We start from the raw sequence: 21,102 nt of genomic DNA, 5'->3' as shown, positions 1-21,102 counted from the left end.
AATGAGATTAGTTGTACAACCAATCTTACAATCAAATTTACATTTCATTCAAATTTTCTGAGGTAAATTTTTGCAAAATTATTATAACACTTTGAAATAGATTGATTGGGGGTGAAAGGGTCAAAATTTTGACTAAAATTACTACAATTATTAATAAAGTTTTTTGATTTAAACTAATATTTTTGATTAATTGGCGGATAAATTTGAGTCGAGATGAGCCGACATATTCGGCGGCGGCGTCGACTGACAAAAAATGGCCGGCGGCGACTGAAATCGGCGGCGCGACTCGGCGGCTTCATTCTCTGGTTTGGAATCCCATAGTACTGAGCAAAACTCGAAATTAATGCGCCGTCCATACTATATATTAATTTGTAAAATTTTTTGGGGATTTTATACAAAGCACATGACGACAACGCTGGTTTTAATCAATTGAAATCATAAGGTTTAAAATATGTCTTGCCACCAGAGAATGAAGCCGACACATTTTCGTCGGCGGCGGCTGACACTAAAGTTTTGCCTCCGGTGGCGGCGGCTTTACAGCTAAGCCGATATAAATTTGTCTAGTCGGCGGCGGACAATTATTCATTATAAAATCAATTTATCCGTTATCCGAATGGTAATGAGATTAGTTGTACAACCAATCGTCAAATCAAATTTACATTTCATTCAAATTTTCTGGGCTAAATTTTTGGAAAATTATCATAGCAACTTGATTGATTGTGGATGAAAGGTTCAAAATTTTGGCAAAAAATACGACAATTTAAAATATATTTTCAGATTTAAATCGATATATTTGATTAATTTGGGGCTAAATTTGAGTCGGGATGAGTCGACATATGCAGCGGCGGCGTCGACTGGCAAAAAATGGTCGGCGCAGACTGAAATCGGCGGCGCGTCTCGGCGGCTTCATTCTTTGCTTGCCACGTGTTTAACGTAAAGTTTCCAAAAAATCGTACAAATAAAAGTACAGTATTATTGATGGATAATTTCGCTTCGGCTAAACACAACCATATTTACCGTGCCGCGACGAACGACACAAAACACATCCGAAAATCGATATGATTGTGTTTTTAAGCTTTGTGGTTGCAGATTTTGTTCTTTCCAATAGAAATATTGGGAACACGTTTTCTCCTATCGACAATCGCAATGTTTGGGTTTACGTACATTTAACATTTACTGCAGATTAGCGGCTGAAGCTCACATTTCTTCTAATGATCTTTAAAGAAAATTCATAATATTAAATAAATCTAAAATTATTCACAATTTATTGATTTCATTGATTTTGTGGTTAGTACTATATATTTACTAAATAATATTTAATAAAATAAATAAACAAAAAAAAAATTCAAAGTTGGCCCTAGTTCAAACTTTCACCTTTATTGATAGCAGAAAAAGTGAATTATATTCATATGGGATATACCCTGACAAAGTCAACATCCAGAATTTGTTTTATACAAAATTTCAAACGTTTTCTTTCTCGCTTTTTGTTTTTCATAGTATACATATATATTCTATAGTAAAATATATATATATCAACTATATAGCTGTATATTTTATATAGTTGTGGGTTTGTTTTGTAGAGTTTAAGAATATAGATTTTGTTGGTTTGGTTTTTTTAAATTTGTTCTTTGTTTTTTTTTTCTACAGAAGAAATCGACTGTTTTGGTTGCTGTTGGGTCTCATTTGTTTGTTGTAGTTCTTCTTAGTAAGTTTAAGTTTTCTAAATAATAATTATTATTAAAAAGAAACATAATTAAATATCCCCTGATTTGTAGGTGTAATTGGAGTGCTTATTGCGCCTTAGTTTTACGCAAATGAACATCGTTTTCATTCGTTGTGGCTGAGGAGGCTGATTTGCTGCTGATGAGAGGTGTTGTAGATGATGTGGGTTGCAATTTAGCCGAGTTCTGTGCAACCAAGGAGGCAGCCATGCGTCGACTTTTGCCCGATGGTGAAATATAGGCCTTGTAGAAGAAACGGGCAAACAGGACAAAATAACTGAAGTACATGGCAATTGAGAGATTGATGTTCGTTTGTGAAATGTTACAGGACTGGGGTCCGTGTGTCTTAAGGAAGCCATGGGCCCAAACATTAATGGCACAGCCAATTATCATTTGAGTCAATTGCAACGAGGTGATGATCATGGCAATGAAACGTGGTGGATTGAAGCGGGCCGCTTTCAGAGCATAGTAGGAGTACATAACGGAATGTACACAGTAATTCATGACAATGAACCAACGGGCCGATGAGGTGTATTCGGTGTAGGAGAACCAGGAATAGATGAGCACTGTAATGTGATGATACCAATGCAGGAAGATCAAAGGCTGTTTACGCAACACAATGAAGATAGTGTCGCCCAATTCTGGTAATTTGGAGAGTACAAATAACCATGTCCAAAAGCCACAGACACGGTCTTGTTCAATGTAACTGCAATGAGAAATTAAAAAAAAAATTGTCATTTAATTGTCTATAATTGAAAAAAACGTCTTTAGTTTTGCATTTTGTAACCCAACGCAAGTGTTATACTAAATTTTAATAACTTAACATGTTGGCTGATAAGTCCCCGGTCTAACAAAGAAAAACACATTTTTTTGTCAAAATTCGTTTTTATTATTCAACAAAGTTCCCGTCAAGAGCGATACAATGATTATAACGACCTTCCAATATTTTGATACCATTTTGGTAGTACTCCTTTGGTTTTGCCTCAAAATAGGCCTCAGTTTCGGCGATCACCTCTTCATTGCAGCCAAATTTTTTCCCTGCGAGCATCCTTTTGAGGTCTGAGAACAAGAAAAACTCGCTGGGGACCAGATCTGGAGAATACGGTGGGTGGGGAAGCAATTTGAAGCCCAATTCATGAATTTTTGCCATCGTTCTCAATGACTTGTGGCACGGTGCGTTGTCTTGGTGGAACAACATTTTTTTCTTCTTCATATGGGGCCGTTTTGCCGCGATTTCGACCTTCAAACGCTCCAATAACGCCATACAATAGTCACTGTTGATGGTTTTTCCCTTCTCAAGATAATCGATAAAAATTATTCCATGCGCATCCCAAAAAACAGAGGCCATTACTTTTCCAGACTTTTGAGTCTTTCCACGCTTCGGAGACGGTTCACCGGTCGCTGTCCACTCAGCCGACTGTCGATTGGACTCAGGAGTGTAGTGATGGAGCCATGTTTGCTCCCTTGTCACATATCGACGGAAAAACTCGGGTGTATTACGAGTTAACAGCTGCAAACACCGCTCAGAATCATTAACACGTTGTTGTTTTTGGTCAAATGTGAGCTTGCGCGGCAACCATTTTGTACAGAGCTTCCGCATATCCGAATATTGATAAATGATATGACCAACGTGTTCCTTTGATATCTTTAAGGCCTCTGCTATCTCGATCAACTTCATTTTACGATCATTAAAATCATTTTGTGGATTTTTTTGTTGTTTTCCTCGGTAACCACCTCTTTCAGGCGTCCACTGCGTTCACCGTCCTCCGTGCTCATTTCACCAGGCTTGAACTTTGCGTACCAATCAGTTATTGTTGATTTCCCTGGGACAGAGTCCGGAAACTCATTATCAAGCCAAGTTTTTGCTTCCATCGTATTTTTTCCCTTCACGAAATTCCTTTTTTCAATTTATTTCACAATAACAAAAGTTGCTTCACAAAAGACGTTCTATCTCACAAAACAGACGTCAAATTTTGACACGAATCATTTGAAGGTTGGTACTATATAAAAATAATATGCATTTAATACTAGCGACGCCATCTATGTGTCAGACCGGGGACTTATCAGCCAACCTGTTATATCACATAGAAATATGTTTCAATTATTTTTTTAATTGTTTCACTTAAAATATTATTTAATTTTTGGGCAAGCAATTTCTGCATTGCTGCTGATGTTATACATTTCCATTGTATATGGTTGTACATTTCCAACATATCGAACTTGCTCGCTAAGATAGTCCGGTGCATATCCATTTTTTGTTTTATTTATTAATTTCAGTACTCCTAGACGGCGTGATCAAAAAATGCAAAGAAACATTTAAGCTATTAACCCTTGGGAATTTTAAAATGAAACCAGTGAGTATATCACTGCTGGTGTATGCCGATGATGTGGAAATTCTAGCCTACTCCGCTTAAAATCTAGCGAAAATGACAGTAAAGGCTTCCGCATAAAAACAGACACGAAATAAGTGTAGGACAAACACCACTGAAACATGTGTCGCTTTTCGCGTTGAAATTTTCGCAGTTACTTTATTATTCTATATCGCTTTCAATATGAAACAGCTAAACTAACACAATTGATGCGCAGTTTCATGTTCCTTTTGATTTCGGCAAGACTTTACAGGAATATGTTTGTTTTCTTTTATAATTTTGATTATTTCAGAAAAAGTAATCACGAAAATAAAGTGATTTTCAACTCGAAAACCGAAGATAACATAGTACCCACATTTGGGGGTAAATATAAGCGAAGATGGAAAATGGGACAGAGAATTAAACACGAGAATAGCGGCCACGTCTAATCTCTATCACTTTCTGAATAAGAACTTCACTAGTAAAGGAGATATATGAATAGAGACGAAAGTAGCAGCCTATAATTCGACACATATTCCCACTCTTAAATATGGAAGGGAATCGATGGAAAACAAAAGCAGAATCCAAAATACGGAAATGAAATACCTACGACGAACTGTCGGAAAAACGAGACGATATAGAATAAGAAACGATACCATACGATCTCTTTTATCCTTAGAACCTCTAAACGACAGGATAGAGATGGTTCGGACATGTTGTAAGAATGACATACATATATACGATTTCCGAAACGAAGGCCAACAGGCAGGAGATCCCGAGATAGAAAGAGAACAACGTGGCAAGATACCATCCATCCATTCATGACAGAACGAAATATGAACCCCAAAACTGCGAAAAACAAATTCCATCCGATTTGGTTGAAATTTTGTATGTTGTGTAAATATATGGTCTCTAACAACCACGCATAACTTGGTCCATATCGGTCTATAATTATATATAGCTCTCATATAAACCTATCCCCAGATTTTGCTTGCGGATCCTCTTAGAGGAGCAAATTCCATCCGTTTGGAGAAAAAAGTGTTGCATACAAATGGTACAACATATTATGGTGTTACCACAGTGTTACCACACCGTTTGCGTGTGAAAACGAACAAAACAGGTGCAACACTGTATACACATATAAAATCAAAGAAATTTGGCGGAAATATTTCGATTATTATTAACAACTATTACTGGAATCTCGACTAACACGCAAATTTTTCTTGAACTAAGGGAAATTGTTAAAACTTTTGATTTTATATATTTTTAATGATCTTACTTCTACTTCAGAGTACAAATTAATTACATCCTCAACAAAGTTTTTAACTCGCCGTTGGTCATTTCGTCCAAGCAATGATGTTGTAACTTCTTCATCGTCGTCAGAAGAACTACTCTCCAATAGCGCATCTACAATGGTGTTGGCCAAAACAAAAACGCATTTACTTTTTGCATTTTGCTATTATATTAAAAATATTTAATATCGAATTTTGTTGTCGCGGCACTAAACAATTGATATGCTTCTTCATGGTAAATTAATCAGCTGTGTTGAAGAAATTGAAAAGCAACCACAATACACGCATCACTCACTTTCTTTTGTATTTGCAACAACGCTATTATTTAGGTCGAAGAATAAAAGCGTCTTCAACATCTGATTGAAATGTAACCACCTGCACCGTAGTCCAGCTACGGTGTAAAATGGGTTGCACTTTTGCTCTTGCGATGGGTAACACCTCGTCAATCGAACATGCACATTTTGGGTAGGCTGCACTAAATTTTCCAATCGAACAAAAATTTTTGATTTATGGGGGTAAGGTGTAAAATATGCAACATATTTTTTTACCAATCGAAATCACCATTAGTATATGACCTCTAACAACTATGCAAAGATTGGTCCATACCTGCACATAATTAAGATAAGATTCCGTCTTGCCGAACTTACGGCCGCATATACTTGTTTTTGCTAATGTGTGCTCATAAAGAACTTCTTGTGAAGTGAAAATTAAGTTCATTTCTAGAGGAATACTTTTGATATACATACTTTGAAACTAATGATTTGGGAAGAACTTCCAAAATCTGTTTGCTGGGTTGTTCTTTTAAAAATGTGTTTTCATTTAAATCAGATTGAATTTATAACTTTGTATTTTAAAGATCTATTTTTAATCCGTGGCATGAATCCACACATCAAAACTTTTATATGAGTTATAGGCTATTTAAGAAACGAGTGCATTGAACTCGATATTAACTATGTACATATATTCAAATTTATTCAAAATTAATTGTTTGCTTATTTATTTATTTGTAAGATATTCGGAAATGATGTTTTATCTGTTTATAACCTGTTTCAAAACGAAGAAAACTATTTGCCAAGTTACTAGCGTATAAAACATTTATGAGAGTTTGAATAGTTTCAAAACCAAAAGATTATCTGAATTATATTAACGAATTTGCATTTACATGGACACAACAAATATGTAAGTTCCTCAATAAAAATATTTATATAGAACCCAATGTATAATAAACAAGTAAGGAAAGTCTAAAGTCGGGCGGGGCCGACTATATTATACCCTGCACCACTTTGTAGATCTAAATTTTCGATACCATATCACATCCGTCAAATGTGTTGGGTGCTGAACATATAGAGGTTTGTCCCAAATGCATACATTTAGATATCACTCGATTTGGACAGAATTTGATAGACTACTACAAATTCTATAGACTCGAAATTTAAGTCGGCTAATGCACTAGGGTGAAACACAATGATAGTAAAAAAATATGGGAAAGATTTAAATATGAAGCAATTTTAAGTAAACTTCACAAACCTTTATTTATGATTTATCGCTCGATATACAGTTGTGCTCAAAATAATAGTAGTGCTGTGCTGAATTTTTTTTCTGCTTCTTCTATTCCTTCCACTAAAGGTTTATTTTATCTTTGTTTTTTACTATATCATTGTTTGGAGTGTGCATAATAAAAAAATACCGTTGGTTTAACTTCTGATGCTATTGTTGTTGTCGACATAAGAAGAATCCCTTTGCAAGCTCCAAAACAAATAAAAGGGTTATAAGCTAGCTTACAAACAATTAAAAGACGAAAATAATTTAGCTGTCCATAGTCCAAGAAAAGTTACTCTCCTTTCAAAAAAAAACATGTATCGAAAAGAATAAAGTATGCCCAAGAGGATTTCCATTGGTCAGTACAGAAATGGAGGAACATTCCCCAGTACAGAAATGGAGGAACATTGGATGGATGAGTCAAAAATGGTGCTTTATGATTGAAGAGGATCCCGTCTATATGTTCGGCAACCTAAAAACACTGAGTACAGTATCAATTTTACGACAAAAACTGTAAATCACGATGGTGCTTTAATTTATTTGCTACTACTATTATTTTGAGCGCAGCTGTATATGTATTAGAAGTAGAGGAAAATTAGAGTATTTTTTACAACTTTTCGACTAAGCAGAGGCGATTTTAAAAGGGAAATGTTCGTATTTTGACAATTTTTGTCGAAATCAGAAAAACATATATATGGGAGCTATACCTAAATTTGAACCGATTTCAATCAAATTTGGCACGCATAGCAACAATGCTTAGTATACTCCCTGCGCAAAATTTCAACTAAATCGGAGTAAAAAATTGGCCTCTGTGGTCATATGAGTGTAAATCGGGCGAAAGCTATATATGGGAGCTATATCTAAATCTGAACCGATTTCAATCAAATTTGGCACACTTAACTACACTTTTAGTTGTACTCTTAGTGCAAAATTTCAATCAAATTGAGCCAAACCTCTGGCTTCTAGGACCATATTAGTCCATATCGGGCGAAAGATATATATGGGAGCTATATCTAAATCTTAACCGATTTCAACCAATTTTGGCACACATGACTACACTACTAATTGTACTCCATGTGCAAAATTTCAACCAAATTGGGCCTAAACTCTGGCTTCTGGGGCCATATAAGTCCATATCGGGCAAAAGATATATATGGGAGCTATATCTAAATCTGAACCGATTTCAATCAAATTTTGCACACTCGACTATACTACCAATTGTACTCCTCGTGCAAAATTTCAAGCAAATCGGTATAAAACTCTGGCTTCTGGATCCATATAAGTGCATATCGGGCGAAAGATATATATGGGAGATATATCTAAATCTGAACCGATTTCTTCCAAAATCAATAGGGTTCTATTCTGACCCAAAACAGGAACATGTGCCAAATTTGAAGTCGATTGGACTTAAACTGCGACCTAGACTTTGATCACAAAAATGTGTTCACAGACAGACGGACGGACGGATGGACAGACGGACATGGTTATATCGACTCAGGGAACCACCCCGAGCATTATTGCCAAAGAAACCATGTGTCTATCTCGTCTCCTTCTGGGTGTTACAAACATATGCACTAACTTATAATACCCTGTTCCACAGTGTGGCGCAGGGTATAAAAATCAATTTGTATACAACCTACGGGAAACTGGTGTAAATTACCACTAACGGACTATTACAGGACTGGTACCAGTGGTCCAATTTGTCGTTTTTTCTTTAAATTTTCAATATACACACGGACGACAAAGACTGTTTTTCATATGTTTGGGTGTAAAAATTATATGGTTGGAACTCAAACAATATTTTTAAGTGCATTCATATAATGTTCATAAACTAGCATAACATGTTTGGGACATATATGTTATGTTAGAACATATTATGTTTGGGACATAAAATGTTTGTAAATATAATATGCTTAGATGCAAACCTATATTAATTTGGAAATAGCCTATAAACATATATGTGTTTAGAACCAATTGGCGCCTTAAAAATATGTCCATACAAAGAAAATTTCATTAAAATTTTTTACTACCAGTGTATGCCCTAAGGTGAAACATAATATGTTTGAACAATACAAACAATATTTTATTTGGACCAATCCTGAAAATATATATGGTTGAAGCAAAATGTATTTGGGGTATATGTTACAGACGCGATTTTTTTGAGGGTGCAGCCTTCCTAATCCGGACAGATATAGTTTCGACCTTTAATTCAAATTTTCACAGGAGGTAGTACAACCTTATCAGTTTACTTTTTTCAGATATAAATTACAAACTAAATTTGTTTACGCGTGTACAATATCGTGTTACGTAGCCTAAATTCACATTAAAATACCATTCGTTTTAGTTCAGTCAACGCAAAACAGCTGTGTCGTAAAACTTTTATCTCCATTTCAATTTCAATACAAACTTATTTGAACTTTCAAGTTCATTATCAAGCGTGCATATACAAAAAACCAACAACAAACATGACGACGTAAGATACTTCTTAAGAATTTACCGGTAAACATTTACAATATGATGCAGTTTTGAGGAACATATTTCAAAAACTGGTTTCAACTGAGACAGCCTACTGCCAAATGCATTGAAGATTAACAAGTCAGTTTAACTGCTATGGTATTATGGAATTTTTTCAAATAATTACTGTGGAAATATTTCGATGAAAAATAAGAACGAGAGAGCTATAATTTAATGATGTTTGCTATACAGAAATTACTGGTTTTTAATTTAAGCCTTCATTTCCACAATTTTATTGTATGTTATATGTTATTTATATTTAAATTTGCAAAATTGATTTTATCACCAGAGGGAAATACGATCTTATTTTTTCAAGTATTTGTAAGGGGTACCACCCACGGTTGCCACGGAGCAAATTATACCAAGCACTACCAACAAATTATGTCAAAATTTTATTTATCCAAATGTTATTTCTATAGAAAAATTTGTCAAAATTTTACTTCTATAGAATTTTTTGCCAAAACTTTTTCTTTAGAAATTTTTGTTAAAATTTTAATACTATAGAAATTTTTGCCAAAACTTTTCTTAAGAATTTTTTTGTCAAAATTCTACTTCTATAGAAAATTTTGTCAAAATTTTACTTCTATAGAAAATTTTGTCAAAATTTTACTTCTATAGAATTTTTTGCAAAAACTTTTTTCTTTAGAAAATTTTGTCGAAATATTATTTTTATAAAAAATTTTGTTAAAATTATTTTTCTATTAAAATTTTGTAAAAATTTTATTTCTATAGGAAATTTTGTCAAAATTATATTCCATAGTAACCTAGCAAACAAATTTGAAAGTTGTTCCAAAGGCACAACTTGAAAAGCATTTCCAAAAATGTCCTCCCAAAGATGTTCTTTATTTTAACTACACAGGAAGTTCCTCTAATACAATTTTGACAACTCGCTTTTTTCATATTTTTAATGGGTAATTCTAACGTTTTTTGTTTTAAAGAGGTTAAAAACAGAATAAGAATTAATAAAATAATACAAATTATTAAAATTTTGTCGAAAACAAATGCTAAATCCAATCTACAAAAAGTGCGAATATTTTGAAAATATTTGAGGTCAAACGTTTCAGACAAGCGTTAGAATGCTTAAAAAATTATAAAAATTATTTATTTGGCAAAATATTACAAAATATTTTAATTCACATCCAAAACACTGAATTCGAATCACACCTTAAGAAGTGATGCAAATTCAGTGCAACGGCTGTTGAAATAGTGGGCATCCGTCCTTTGACAAGCCCATGTTAAATTCATCGCTTCTGCGCAATTTTTCACGACTGCCGGATCCAAAAAGACCATTTTCACTACTTTTTTGGTGACGCTTTTATTGCTGGATAATTTTGTCAACATTTGATTTCTATAAAAAATTTTGTCAGTATTTTCTTTCTATAGAAAAATTTGTCAAATTTGATTTTTATAAAAAAAATTTTGTCAAATTTTTATTTCTATAGAAAATTTTGTCAAATTTTTATTTCTATAGAAAATTTTGTCAAAAATTTATTTCTATAGAAAATTTTGTCAAAATTCTATTTCTGTATAAAATTTGTGAAGCGCATCTTAGTTGAAGAGGAATATTTTGCAAAATCTACCAAACCATCAATAATTCTACCAAACAGTAGGGTAAGTTAGGTTAGGTGACAGCCCGATGTATCCGGCTCACTTAGACTATTCAATCCATTGTGATACAACATTGGTGAACTTCTCCCTTATCACTGAGTGCTGCCCGATTCCATGTTAAGCTCAATGACAAGGGACCTCCTTTTATAGCCGAGTCCGAACGGCGTTCCACATTGCAGTGAAACCACTTAGAGAAGTTTTGAAACCCTCAGAAATGTCACCAGCATTACTGAGCATTACTGATAATCCACCGCTGAAAAACTTTTTGGTGTTCGGTCGAAGCAGGAATCGAACCCTCGACCTTGTGTATGCAAGGCGGGCATGCTAACCATTGCTCGACGGTGGCTCCCTACCAAACAGTAAAAAGTCTACCATTTTTGGTAGAAGAATTTGGAAGAATTCTTCCAACTGTAGCAACCGTGGTACACTGCCATGTATACAAAGGGTCATGGGTTCAATCCGGTTGAAACGAACACCAAAAGATTTGTCAGTGGTGGAATTCCCTCAGTTATCGTGGTGACATTTCGGAATATATTAAAGCTTCCTTAAGTGGTTTTACCGTAATGTGAAATGCCGTTCAGACTCGACTATAAAAATGCTCTACTTTGTTATTGAGATAGACATGAAATCGGGCAGCACTCAGACATAGAATCGGGCACTCATCATTGTGGTATCAATGAATAGTCTAAGTGGACCTGCTACTAGAGTACCTAACCTAACCTAGCCTAAGTATTAAGTAAGTTTTTCGAGGTACACAAAACTTCGGTGTCCGTTTCTACTCCAAATACTTCATGTGCACCCTATTCTATACCGTAGAAAAGAAAAAGAAATAAAAAGAATTTCGTGTCAACCATTATTGTAGGTTAGGTTACGTATAGTGGCAGCCCTAAAGTGTGATATGGTCAAAATTTGGTCAATATAAACTTGACGTATTTCTTTCAATTTTGCATTTAAAAAACCTGAACACCCCTCATTTTGAAGGTGTGTGTGTAGAATGTTGCTCCTATTTTGATTTTGGAATTCACTCTTCAGTTGTCAAAATGCCGTACAAGCAAGAAGAGCAGCGTATCAAAATTTTGCTCGCCCATCGCGAAAATCCGAGCTACTCGCACGCAAAAAAAACGTTTGTCGACAGCCAGGAAGTCTGGATCGGGGGGAAATCGAAAACCGGAAGCCGCTGAGACGACAAAGAGAGTTGCCGGTAGTTTCAAGCGAAACCCTAACCTCTCTCTCCGAGATGCCGCAAATAAGCTGGGTGTATCGTCTACAACCGTGCATCGAGCCAAAAAACGAACCGGGCTATCGACTACAGGAAGGTAGTGACTCCAAATCGCGATGATAAACAAAATACGACGGCCAAAGCGCGATCTCGGAGGCTGTACACGACGATGCTGACGAAGTTTGACTGCGTGGTAATGGATGACGAAACCTACGTCAAAGCCGACTACAAGCAGCTTCCGGGACAGGAGTTTTATACGGCAAAAGGAAGGGGAAAGGTAGCAGATATTTTCAAGCACATAAAACTGTCAAAGTTCGCAAAGAAATATCTGGTTTGGCAAGCCATCTGTACCTGTGGCTTGAAAAGCAGCATTTTCATAGCTTCCGGGACTGTCAACCAAGAAATGTACGTGAAAGAGTGTTTGAATAAACGTCTGCTGCCTTTCCTGAAGAAACACAGTTGTTCCGTACACTGAAAAAAATATTGTCGTGAGGTCAAAGATTTCATGTCTTTAAAATACGAATACAAATTTTGCTTAGCATAGAAGACGCATTTCTCTAAAATAAAGTTATTTTCCTTGTCCAAAAGTCGATAAACTTTTCAATGAAGTCGTATTGTCCTTATAATTAAGTGATTTGACTTAAAAATGGGTATCTTAACATGAAAGAAAAAATTTATAGGCTAAGGTCAACTTGACTTTAATAATTCAGAAAAATTCTTTAAATTTAATGACTTTAAATTTGTTGTCTTTTTGCATCTTGACTACAAAGCAAAAAATCGTTCAAATATAGGACATGTTTTTCAAATCTTTATTTTAAAGAAGTTTTTTACTTCAAACATAGCATAATTTCTACTGGAAGTCGAGTCCTAATTTGGAAAATAAAGTTGACGTTAACTCGTTTTTAAAGGACTTTGATAGCATATGAAGAAAAAAAGCTGAGAAAGCGAAAAATTAAAATTTGCTTCCTAGAAGCAAGTACACAAAACCTAAATTTAAAAGAGAATTGTGTCTTAAAAGTATCCTTACTTGTATTCTCCGCTTCTTTGGCTCGGAATCAATACCAAATTTTTTAAAGTAAAGACAAAATCTTTGGAACCGAGTATGTTTTTTTTTTAGTGTACTGTTTTGGCCGGATTTGGCATCTTGTCATTACGGTAAAAAGGCCATGGAGTGGTACGCCGCCGAAAAACGTGCAGGTGGTTCCCAAGGACAAGAACCCTCCCAACACGCCAGAGCTCCGCCCAATTGAGAAATACTGGGCTATTGTCAAGCGAAACCTAAAGAAGACCAAAAAACTGCTAAGGACGAGCAGCAGTTCAAGGCAAACTGGCTTTCTGCGGCGAAGAAGGTGGCTGTACAAAATCTGATGGCAGGTGTCAAGCGTGAGGCCCGGCAATTCGGATTTGGAAAAGCGAAAGTCTAACTGAATATTTTTCCTGAATTTTATACTAATTGAACTTGAAAAAGAAATTTAATTTGATTTTTTAAATAAACGATTTCACCGATTTACACGCGTTTTCCCTTGACCAAATTTTGACCGTATCACCCTTTATATTTCAGGCTCACTTAGACTATTCAGTCCATTGTGATACCACAGTGGTGAACTTCTCTCTTATCACTGAGTGCTACCCGGTTCTATGTTAAGCTCAATGACAAGGGAGCTCCTTTTTATAGCCGAGTCCGAACGGCATTCCACATTGCAGTGAAACCACTTAGAGAAGCTTTCAAACACTCAGAAATGTCACCAGCATTACTGAGGTGGGATAATTCACTGCTGAAAAAGTTTTTGGTGTTTGGTCGAAACTGGGTTTGAACCCACGAACCGTGTGTATGCAAGGCGAACACGCTAACCATTGCACCACGGTGGCTCCCATTATGGTAAACTTGATGTATTACATTGAATCGATTTTAAAAAACTCCCCAAATTTTGGGATATTCTCCACCAAATCCCCAAGAGCCCAACACAAAAATTTTGTCCCCATCCACGAAAAATACTTTTAGTTCATTTATTCTTCTATGAGAGGGTCTATTTTCGTGAACTGAAGTTAAAAAGTACAAAAGGGCATTACATTTTCCTGGTTTTAACAACGCTTTGTGGAAATCTCAAATTTGGAATACAATTTAGTTAAAATTTCGAACGAGTTAATTCATTCTTTTTTTCGGTGTAGTTTAAATATAAGAATATCTCGATATACTTACCTAGGAACACAAACGGAATGGAATAGTCCATAATGGCGTAAGACATGCAAAAGCTCTGGCGCGGTACGGAATGCTCCCATAATACTAAACATGGCCAACATAGTGTTCCATATAATTAATGGCCCACGTAACTGAAATCTGTAAGAAAAATACGAAAAGTAATTGAGATTAGTACATTTATTTTCAAAAAGGTAGAATAGATATTTTCAGCCAGTACACTGAAAAAAATATTTACGTGATATTAAAGATTACGCAACCTAAATTTTAAGATGCGAAATTTACAAAATATTAAGGACAAATTTTCTTAAAATAATGAAAATTTAATTAAAATAAATAAACTGGCATTTGTTTGTAAATTTAGGACACAAATTTTGGAAATTTGCGTCGCTCCGTTAAAGTCGCATGTCCTTGAACTACGGCTAATTTTCCTTAAAGTAAGGAAACACATTTTTGATTTAAAGAAATTGTCCTGAAATTAACTGAAATATTGAAACTTTCGATTTATAATTATAATTAGGATTTTTAAACTGACATTTGTTTGTACGTGAGCACCTTTTTTAATAAACCGCGAAAAGAGAATGAAAATTTGATGAGATCTGTATCCTAATTGTAATTTTATTGGTCCTAGATTTAAAGCCAGATAGGTCGCTAAATTTTTTTTTTATTTTAAAGAAGCCGCATCTTTGAATCAATACCAAAATCTTTAAGGGAAGGTCAAAATCTTTGGATCCAAATAAACTTTTCTTTGAGTGTAGTCATTCTTTAAGTTTATTGACAGTTTAAAAACCATCAAAGGCATTTGCATGCAGTAATCTTAAGAAGGGATACAAAAGTAGTAAATCAGCTTCTTGTCAAAAGTCGCTGCCGACATTTCCACTAATTGATTTTTATTTTGTTTTTAAATAGTCTAGTCGATTTTTAATGTTAGGAAACAACTGAACAGCCTATCAAAAATTCGACTTCAGAGTCGAGGATAATTTATATAGCCGATTGCTTTATTTTAATTCATGAAGATTAGTTGATTGTACTTGAATTTCGCCAAATGGGAGAACATTCAATTTTACTAAATTGGAAAATAGTTCATAATTTACTAAAATGAGTGAGGTTTACTTAAAATGCTTTCACAAGTTTCTTAAATAAGGAAATTTTCCTTAAATTGTATCTGTCTTGAACTTCAAACAGCGCTAAACACATTTTAACAATATTAAACTTTTAAAGGAAAACATTCCTTTAAATTATGAAATTCTCTTAAAGAACAGAAAAAATAATTATTTTTAATAACTTCTCTTCAATTTGACAAAAATTATAAACTTATTTGTGTCATGTTGCAATTAGCGAAATATTTTAGTTAAAAATTTCTACATTTTCGATAGAGCGTCGGTTACCAACCAATTACATTTAATTACGATTAATGATAATTGAACTTTTTTGTTAACGACTGGTTAGGAAACAAAAAAGGAAAACTTTTTATATCTTATTTCCATTTAATGTTAACCCTCTAATGCCCCAATTTTTTTGCCAGCTGATTAAATTTTCAATGTTAACGACACAAAAGCAAGAAAACTAAGCTTGAAAAATTTATACGGTAAAATTCAGTATATGCTTCAAAGCCTCTTGAACAGTTTAAACTAAGTTTTCTTTTTATTTTACCCATTTTTGTTGTCTTAAGGTGTGTTTTACTAAAAGCTTCCTTATTAAATGAAGCCCATCTAAAGGCGGGATTGGGCATTAGAGGGTTAAATGTAGAATAATAAAATAAATGTCGGTGATACAATAATACGTCAAGCATAAAATTTCTCCAATATGATACTAAACCACATGACAGACAGTTTCATTCACACATACACATACTTTACAGTTGATAATTAAATGAATTGATTTAAAAAGTGACAGTCCGAGTAACAGGTTTCCTTTATATCTGCGGTCATATACCTCCATGTAAAAAATCAAACAATATTTATGAAAATACTTATTTTCTCTTCCTATGCTAATTTGGAAGCAAACAACAAAATCTGTGATATTCTGTAATATGCCCTGAATGCTAATCGTATTCATTTATTTTATAAATGATAATAAAATGTTTATTAACTAAATCTGTTTTTTGTTTTGATTTATATATATATATATATATATATATATATATATATATATATATATATATATATATATATATATATATATATATATATATATATATATATATATATATATATATATATTGCAAAAAAAAAATAATAATAAATAAAACAAATTGCATCAATACACATTAATAACGTGGCGCAAGCTGGTCTAGACACTGGAAAGAATTTGCTTCAATCTTAACAGTATTTGATACCATTAATTATTAATTGCAACTGCTTCGATCAATTACATCAATCATCATCTTCAATTAAAACAAGTATATAAAGCAGTAAGTTCGGCCGGGCCGAATCTTATATACCCACCACCATGAATCAAATATTATAGTTTCCTGTGAAATTTTCAGGGGGATTTGATGACAAGCAGATCAGTTCAACCAGTACACTTCCCGAAGATAAATTCAAAGATTTTACCTATGATGACTAGATCAGATTCTGGATTTATAAGAAGCATATTTGTTTGAGTTTTAGAGGAATCATAAACATCGTGTGCAAGTGTGCAAGAAAACGATGAAATGACGCCTTGATTTAAAATCTAACATCTGTAGATTTTTACCCGCAATATTTAAATGATTACCAGAAGTAAAATCTGGAAAGTATAATTCAGTTTCAAGCAATTTTCATTATCAGTGCACATGGACCGATATTGACCATTTTCGGCACACCTCTTTATGTTCCTAAAATACTTCTAGATTTAAAATTTCATGTAAACTTGATAAAAACTATGGTTTCTAAAAGCCCAAGAAGTAAAATCGGGAGATCCGTCTATTTGGGAGATAAACCAAAACATGGACCAATACACGCCATTTTCGGCTCTCATATTTAATGTCCTAAAATACCTGAAGATTTCTCATTTCAGGCAAATTGGGTAAAAACTACGGATTCTAGAAGCCTAAAAAATAAAATCATTTCTTGCACACCTATTTGTATTCCTGAAAACCTCCAGATTTTCGATTTCAGGCAAAGTGGACAACAATTACGGTTTCTAGAACCCCAAAAAGTAATATCGGGAGGTCGGTCGATCTGATGGCTATATCTAAACATGGACCTATACTCACCATTTTCGGCATACCTTTTTATTGTCCTAAAATACCTCAAGATTTCCAATTTGAAGCAAGTTGGATAAAATCTATGGTTTCTATAAGCCCAAGAATAAAATCTGGAGATCGGTATATATGGGGGCTATATAAAAAAATGTTCCGATACTCATCATTTTCAGCACACCTCTTTAGGGTTTTAAAATACCTCTAGATTTCTAATTTCAGGCAAATTGGATAAAAACTACAGATTTTAGACGCCCAAGAAGTAAAAACTGGAGATCGGTCTATATGGGGGCTATACCGAAATATGGACCGATATTCACCATTTTTGGCACACCTCTTTATGGTACTAAAATACCCCTAGATTTCCAATTTCCGGCGAATTGGATAGAAACTATCGATTCTAGAAGCCCTAGAAATATAATGGGGAGATCGGTCTATATGGGGCTATACCAAAACATGGACCGATACTTACCATTTTTGGCATACCTCTTGTGGTCATAAAATACCTCTAGATTTCCATTTTCGGACAAATTGGATAGAAACTAAGGTTTTTATAAGCCCAAGACCCCAAATCGGGAGGTCGGTTTATATGGGTACTATATCAAAACTTGGACCGATACAGCCCACCTTCGAACCTGACCTGCCTGCAGACAAAAGACGAGTTTGTGCGAAATTTCAGCACGATTGCTTTATTAGTGAAGACTGTAGCGTGATTACAACAGACAGACAGACAGACGGACATGGCTATATCGATAATATATATATATATATATATATATATATATATATATATATATATATATATATATATATATATATATATATATATATATATATATATATATATATATATATATATATATATATATATATATATATATATATATATATATATATATATATATATATATATATATATATATATATATATATATATATTTTTTTTTTTTTTCTTATACACCAAGGCATGGTGTTTTTGCTACATTTTCTTATATGAGGTTCTTATATCCTTCACCTATACACTTCAAAAGGAAATAATCAGAGAGTAACAAAAAAAAATATGGCAAACGATTGTAAAGAGTACGATATTTTGCGGTTCACATAAAATGGAACAGAAAAAGTGACACAACGCTAACACAGTCCATGCTAAATGACATGGAACTAATGCGCTTTACAGACTATCAGTTATTCCGGACGACAGTGCTCGTGTCGAAAATATCCCATATATTGTGCACATTATAAGTTAAGTCCGAAGGCATAATCGATACTGCTGCATGTTTATGGGATCGATAACACATTTACCGATTATTTAGTCATCGCCGACAAGTCGTATCGATCCGACACACTGTAAGATTCTTTAAAAACACCGACATTCCGTTCGGAATAACTGATAGTCTGTAAAGCGCACAACACAATTAGCTAATTTTGTCCCATTTTGTATATAACATAATTTTATTGTTGTTTTGCTCAAACACACCATGTGATTCTGTCACACTACTAATTTAAGAATATATATGTATGTACGTGCATTACCGTAAATGTATACAATTTTATCTATTTCTGCTCAATATTCAAGTTCCCTAAATTTCTATATTTTCCAGCCTACCCCACACATTTCTATATTCGAAACAAATATATACTCGAATCTTATCTAAATCGAATACCCCAGATTTGAGTTTGTTTCCTACAAATGCCAATATTACTCATTTCTATATCAGTAAAGTTATGATTTTTGCAATCATTAGTTAGATTTATTACACACTTTTCATTACTACTATCAACGTAATTAATAACAATTAGGAACATTTCGATAAAGTCAATTTATAAGTGAGTGTGCATTGGTTGTTTTGAAATATGCGGATTTTACCGGTAACATTTTTCATGTCCATCACATATTGTTGTCATTAGAAACACCATGACTTAAAAAATATTTCAAAAAAATATATGTGAATTAGTACGCTAAAAATGAAGATTCTCTCACAGCAGTAAATATTTATTACTATTTGAGCACTTTATAGGTTAAAATCTTAAGATTTAACATTTTTTCTGTGATTGTTTTTAAACAGCTGATGCAGCGTTGATCATTTTTGGGCATGTCCTGGATAAACGAGTACTCTGTTTTCTTTTAGTCCGTTATGCTATGTTCCCACCGACACGTTTTCCTCATTCGTTTTTCCAAAACATTTCACCGTTCACACCGGGTTGAGATGTTTTAGTTTGACAGTTACCATGGAAACTAGAAATTCACATTTACTCGAAATTCACATATATGCAACCTATGTCCAAATAATTACCGCGAGCGCAAAGGGAAAAATTTTTTTATGTTATTTTCACATGTCCATGTTTTTAAAAGCCTTTGTTTATTTTTTTTTTTCTATGAAACTTATTTCAATATTCAATAGTATCACGGTTGCCACTCGTGCCAAAATTTGGTCGAAATTTTATATCTATAGAAAATTTGGTCAAATTTTTATTCATATAGAAAATTTGGACAACATTTTATTTCTATATAAAATTTTGTCAAAGATTTATTTCTGCATAAAATTTTTCTTTATATATTGAAGTACCTGATAATTGGAGGGGAATGTTTTACAAAATCTACCAAAACAACAAGAATTCTAACAAACAGTAAAAATTCTACTATTTTTGGTAGAATTCTACCAACTGTGGCAACCGTGTTGGGTATCCCGTACTAAACAAAAACAAGCCTATACACAGAAAAAATATCACCGATATATTTCGAGTTAAAAATTTTATTCAAATTTAAAAAATTTCAAATTAATAAACACAATTAACTTTTTAACCCAGATAGAAGTATTAAGTTGATTAAGTCAGTGATTGAAAATTTTAAAATTTTTCAATCAAACTTGAAAGACTAAATCAGTTAAAAAAAAGTGATGGATTTTTTTTTTTTTTTCATTTTTAAATAAAAATTTCTTTCAAACAATTAATTTTTAAATCAAACTAAAAACACAAAGTCAGATAAGAAAGTAATTGAAAAAAGTTACGTTTTTAATTCAAAAAGTTAATTGAGTTTTACAGTCAACATCAATTGAATCAATTAAAAAATTAATTGAAATTTTCAAATCAAATCAATTAATTTTTTAATCAAAAAAATGTTATGCCCAATTAAAACTGTGATTGATACTATCATTTTCGTGATTGAAGACATTTCAATTAAAAAATTAATTGGATTTATTAATTTTGTGATTGAATCAGAAAAAAAATTTTTGTGTGTAGATATCTCCATTTAAAAAAGTAAAGAAGGGTTTAAGGCAAGTTTTACCATATAAATTAATACGATAAACGTCACACGGGAAATAATATCAACAGTGCCATAAGTAATTTATGGGGAGAATGGCAACTCTACCACTACACACCTTTTTTCATATGAACCACCGGTATTCATTCCATCATTTCACCCTGCAAAAACCACCAAACGAAATTAAATCACCACGTGTTGTTTCCCCAGCTGCTTAT

General features: G+C 33.5%; 1 protein-coding gene across 2 annotated transcripts in view; it reads right to left on the bottom strand.

Moving 5' to 3' along the window:
* Positions 1-1,237: 1,237 nt before the first annotated feature.
* The window catches only part of Baldspot (elongation of very long chain fatty acids protein baldspot), a 91,446-nt gene continuing 71,581 nt past the window's right edge, over positions 1,238-21,102 (bottom strand). For both annotated transcript variants that reach the window (XM_075304080.1, XM_075304081.1), the window contains exons 3-4: positions 14,442-14,579; positions 1,238-2,427 (exon numbers count right to left, since the gene is read on the bottom strand). In XM_075304080.1, the coding sequence (XP_075160195.1) occupies positions 1,791-2,427; positions 14,442-14,579 (775 nt within the window). In that variant the 3' untranslated portion in view covers positions 1,238-1,790. The remainder of the gene's footprint in view (positions 2,428-14,441; positions 14,580-21,102) is intronic.

The sequence above is a fragment of the Haematobia irritans genome, chromosome 4 (genome assembly GCF_050003625.1).
Source record: "Haematobia irritans isolate KBUSLIRL chromosome 4, ASM5000362v1, whole genome shotgun sequence".
Lineage (NCBI taxonomy): Eukaryota > Metazoa > Arthropoda > Insecta > Diptera > Muscidae > Haematobia > Haematobia irritans.
This window is presented reverse-complemented; position numbering and strand designations above follow the sequence as displayed.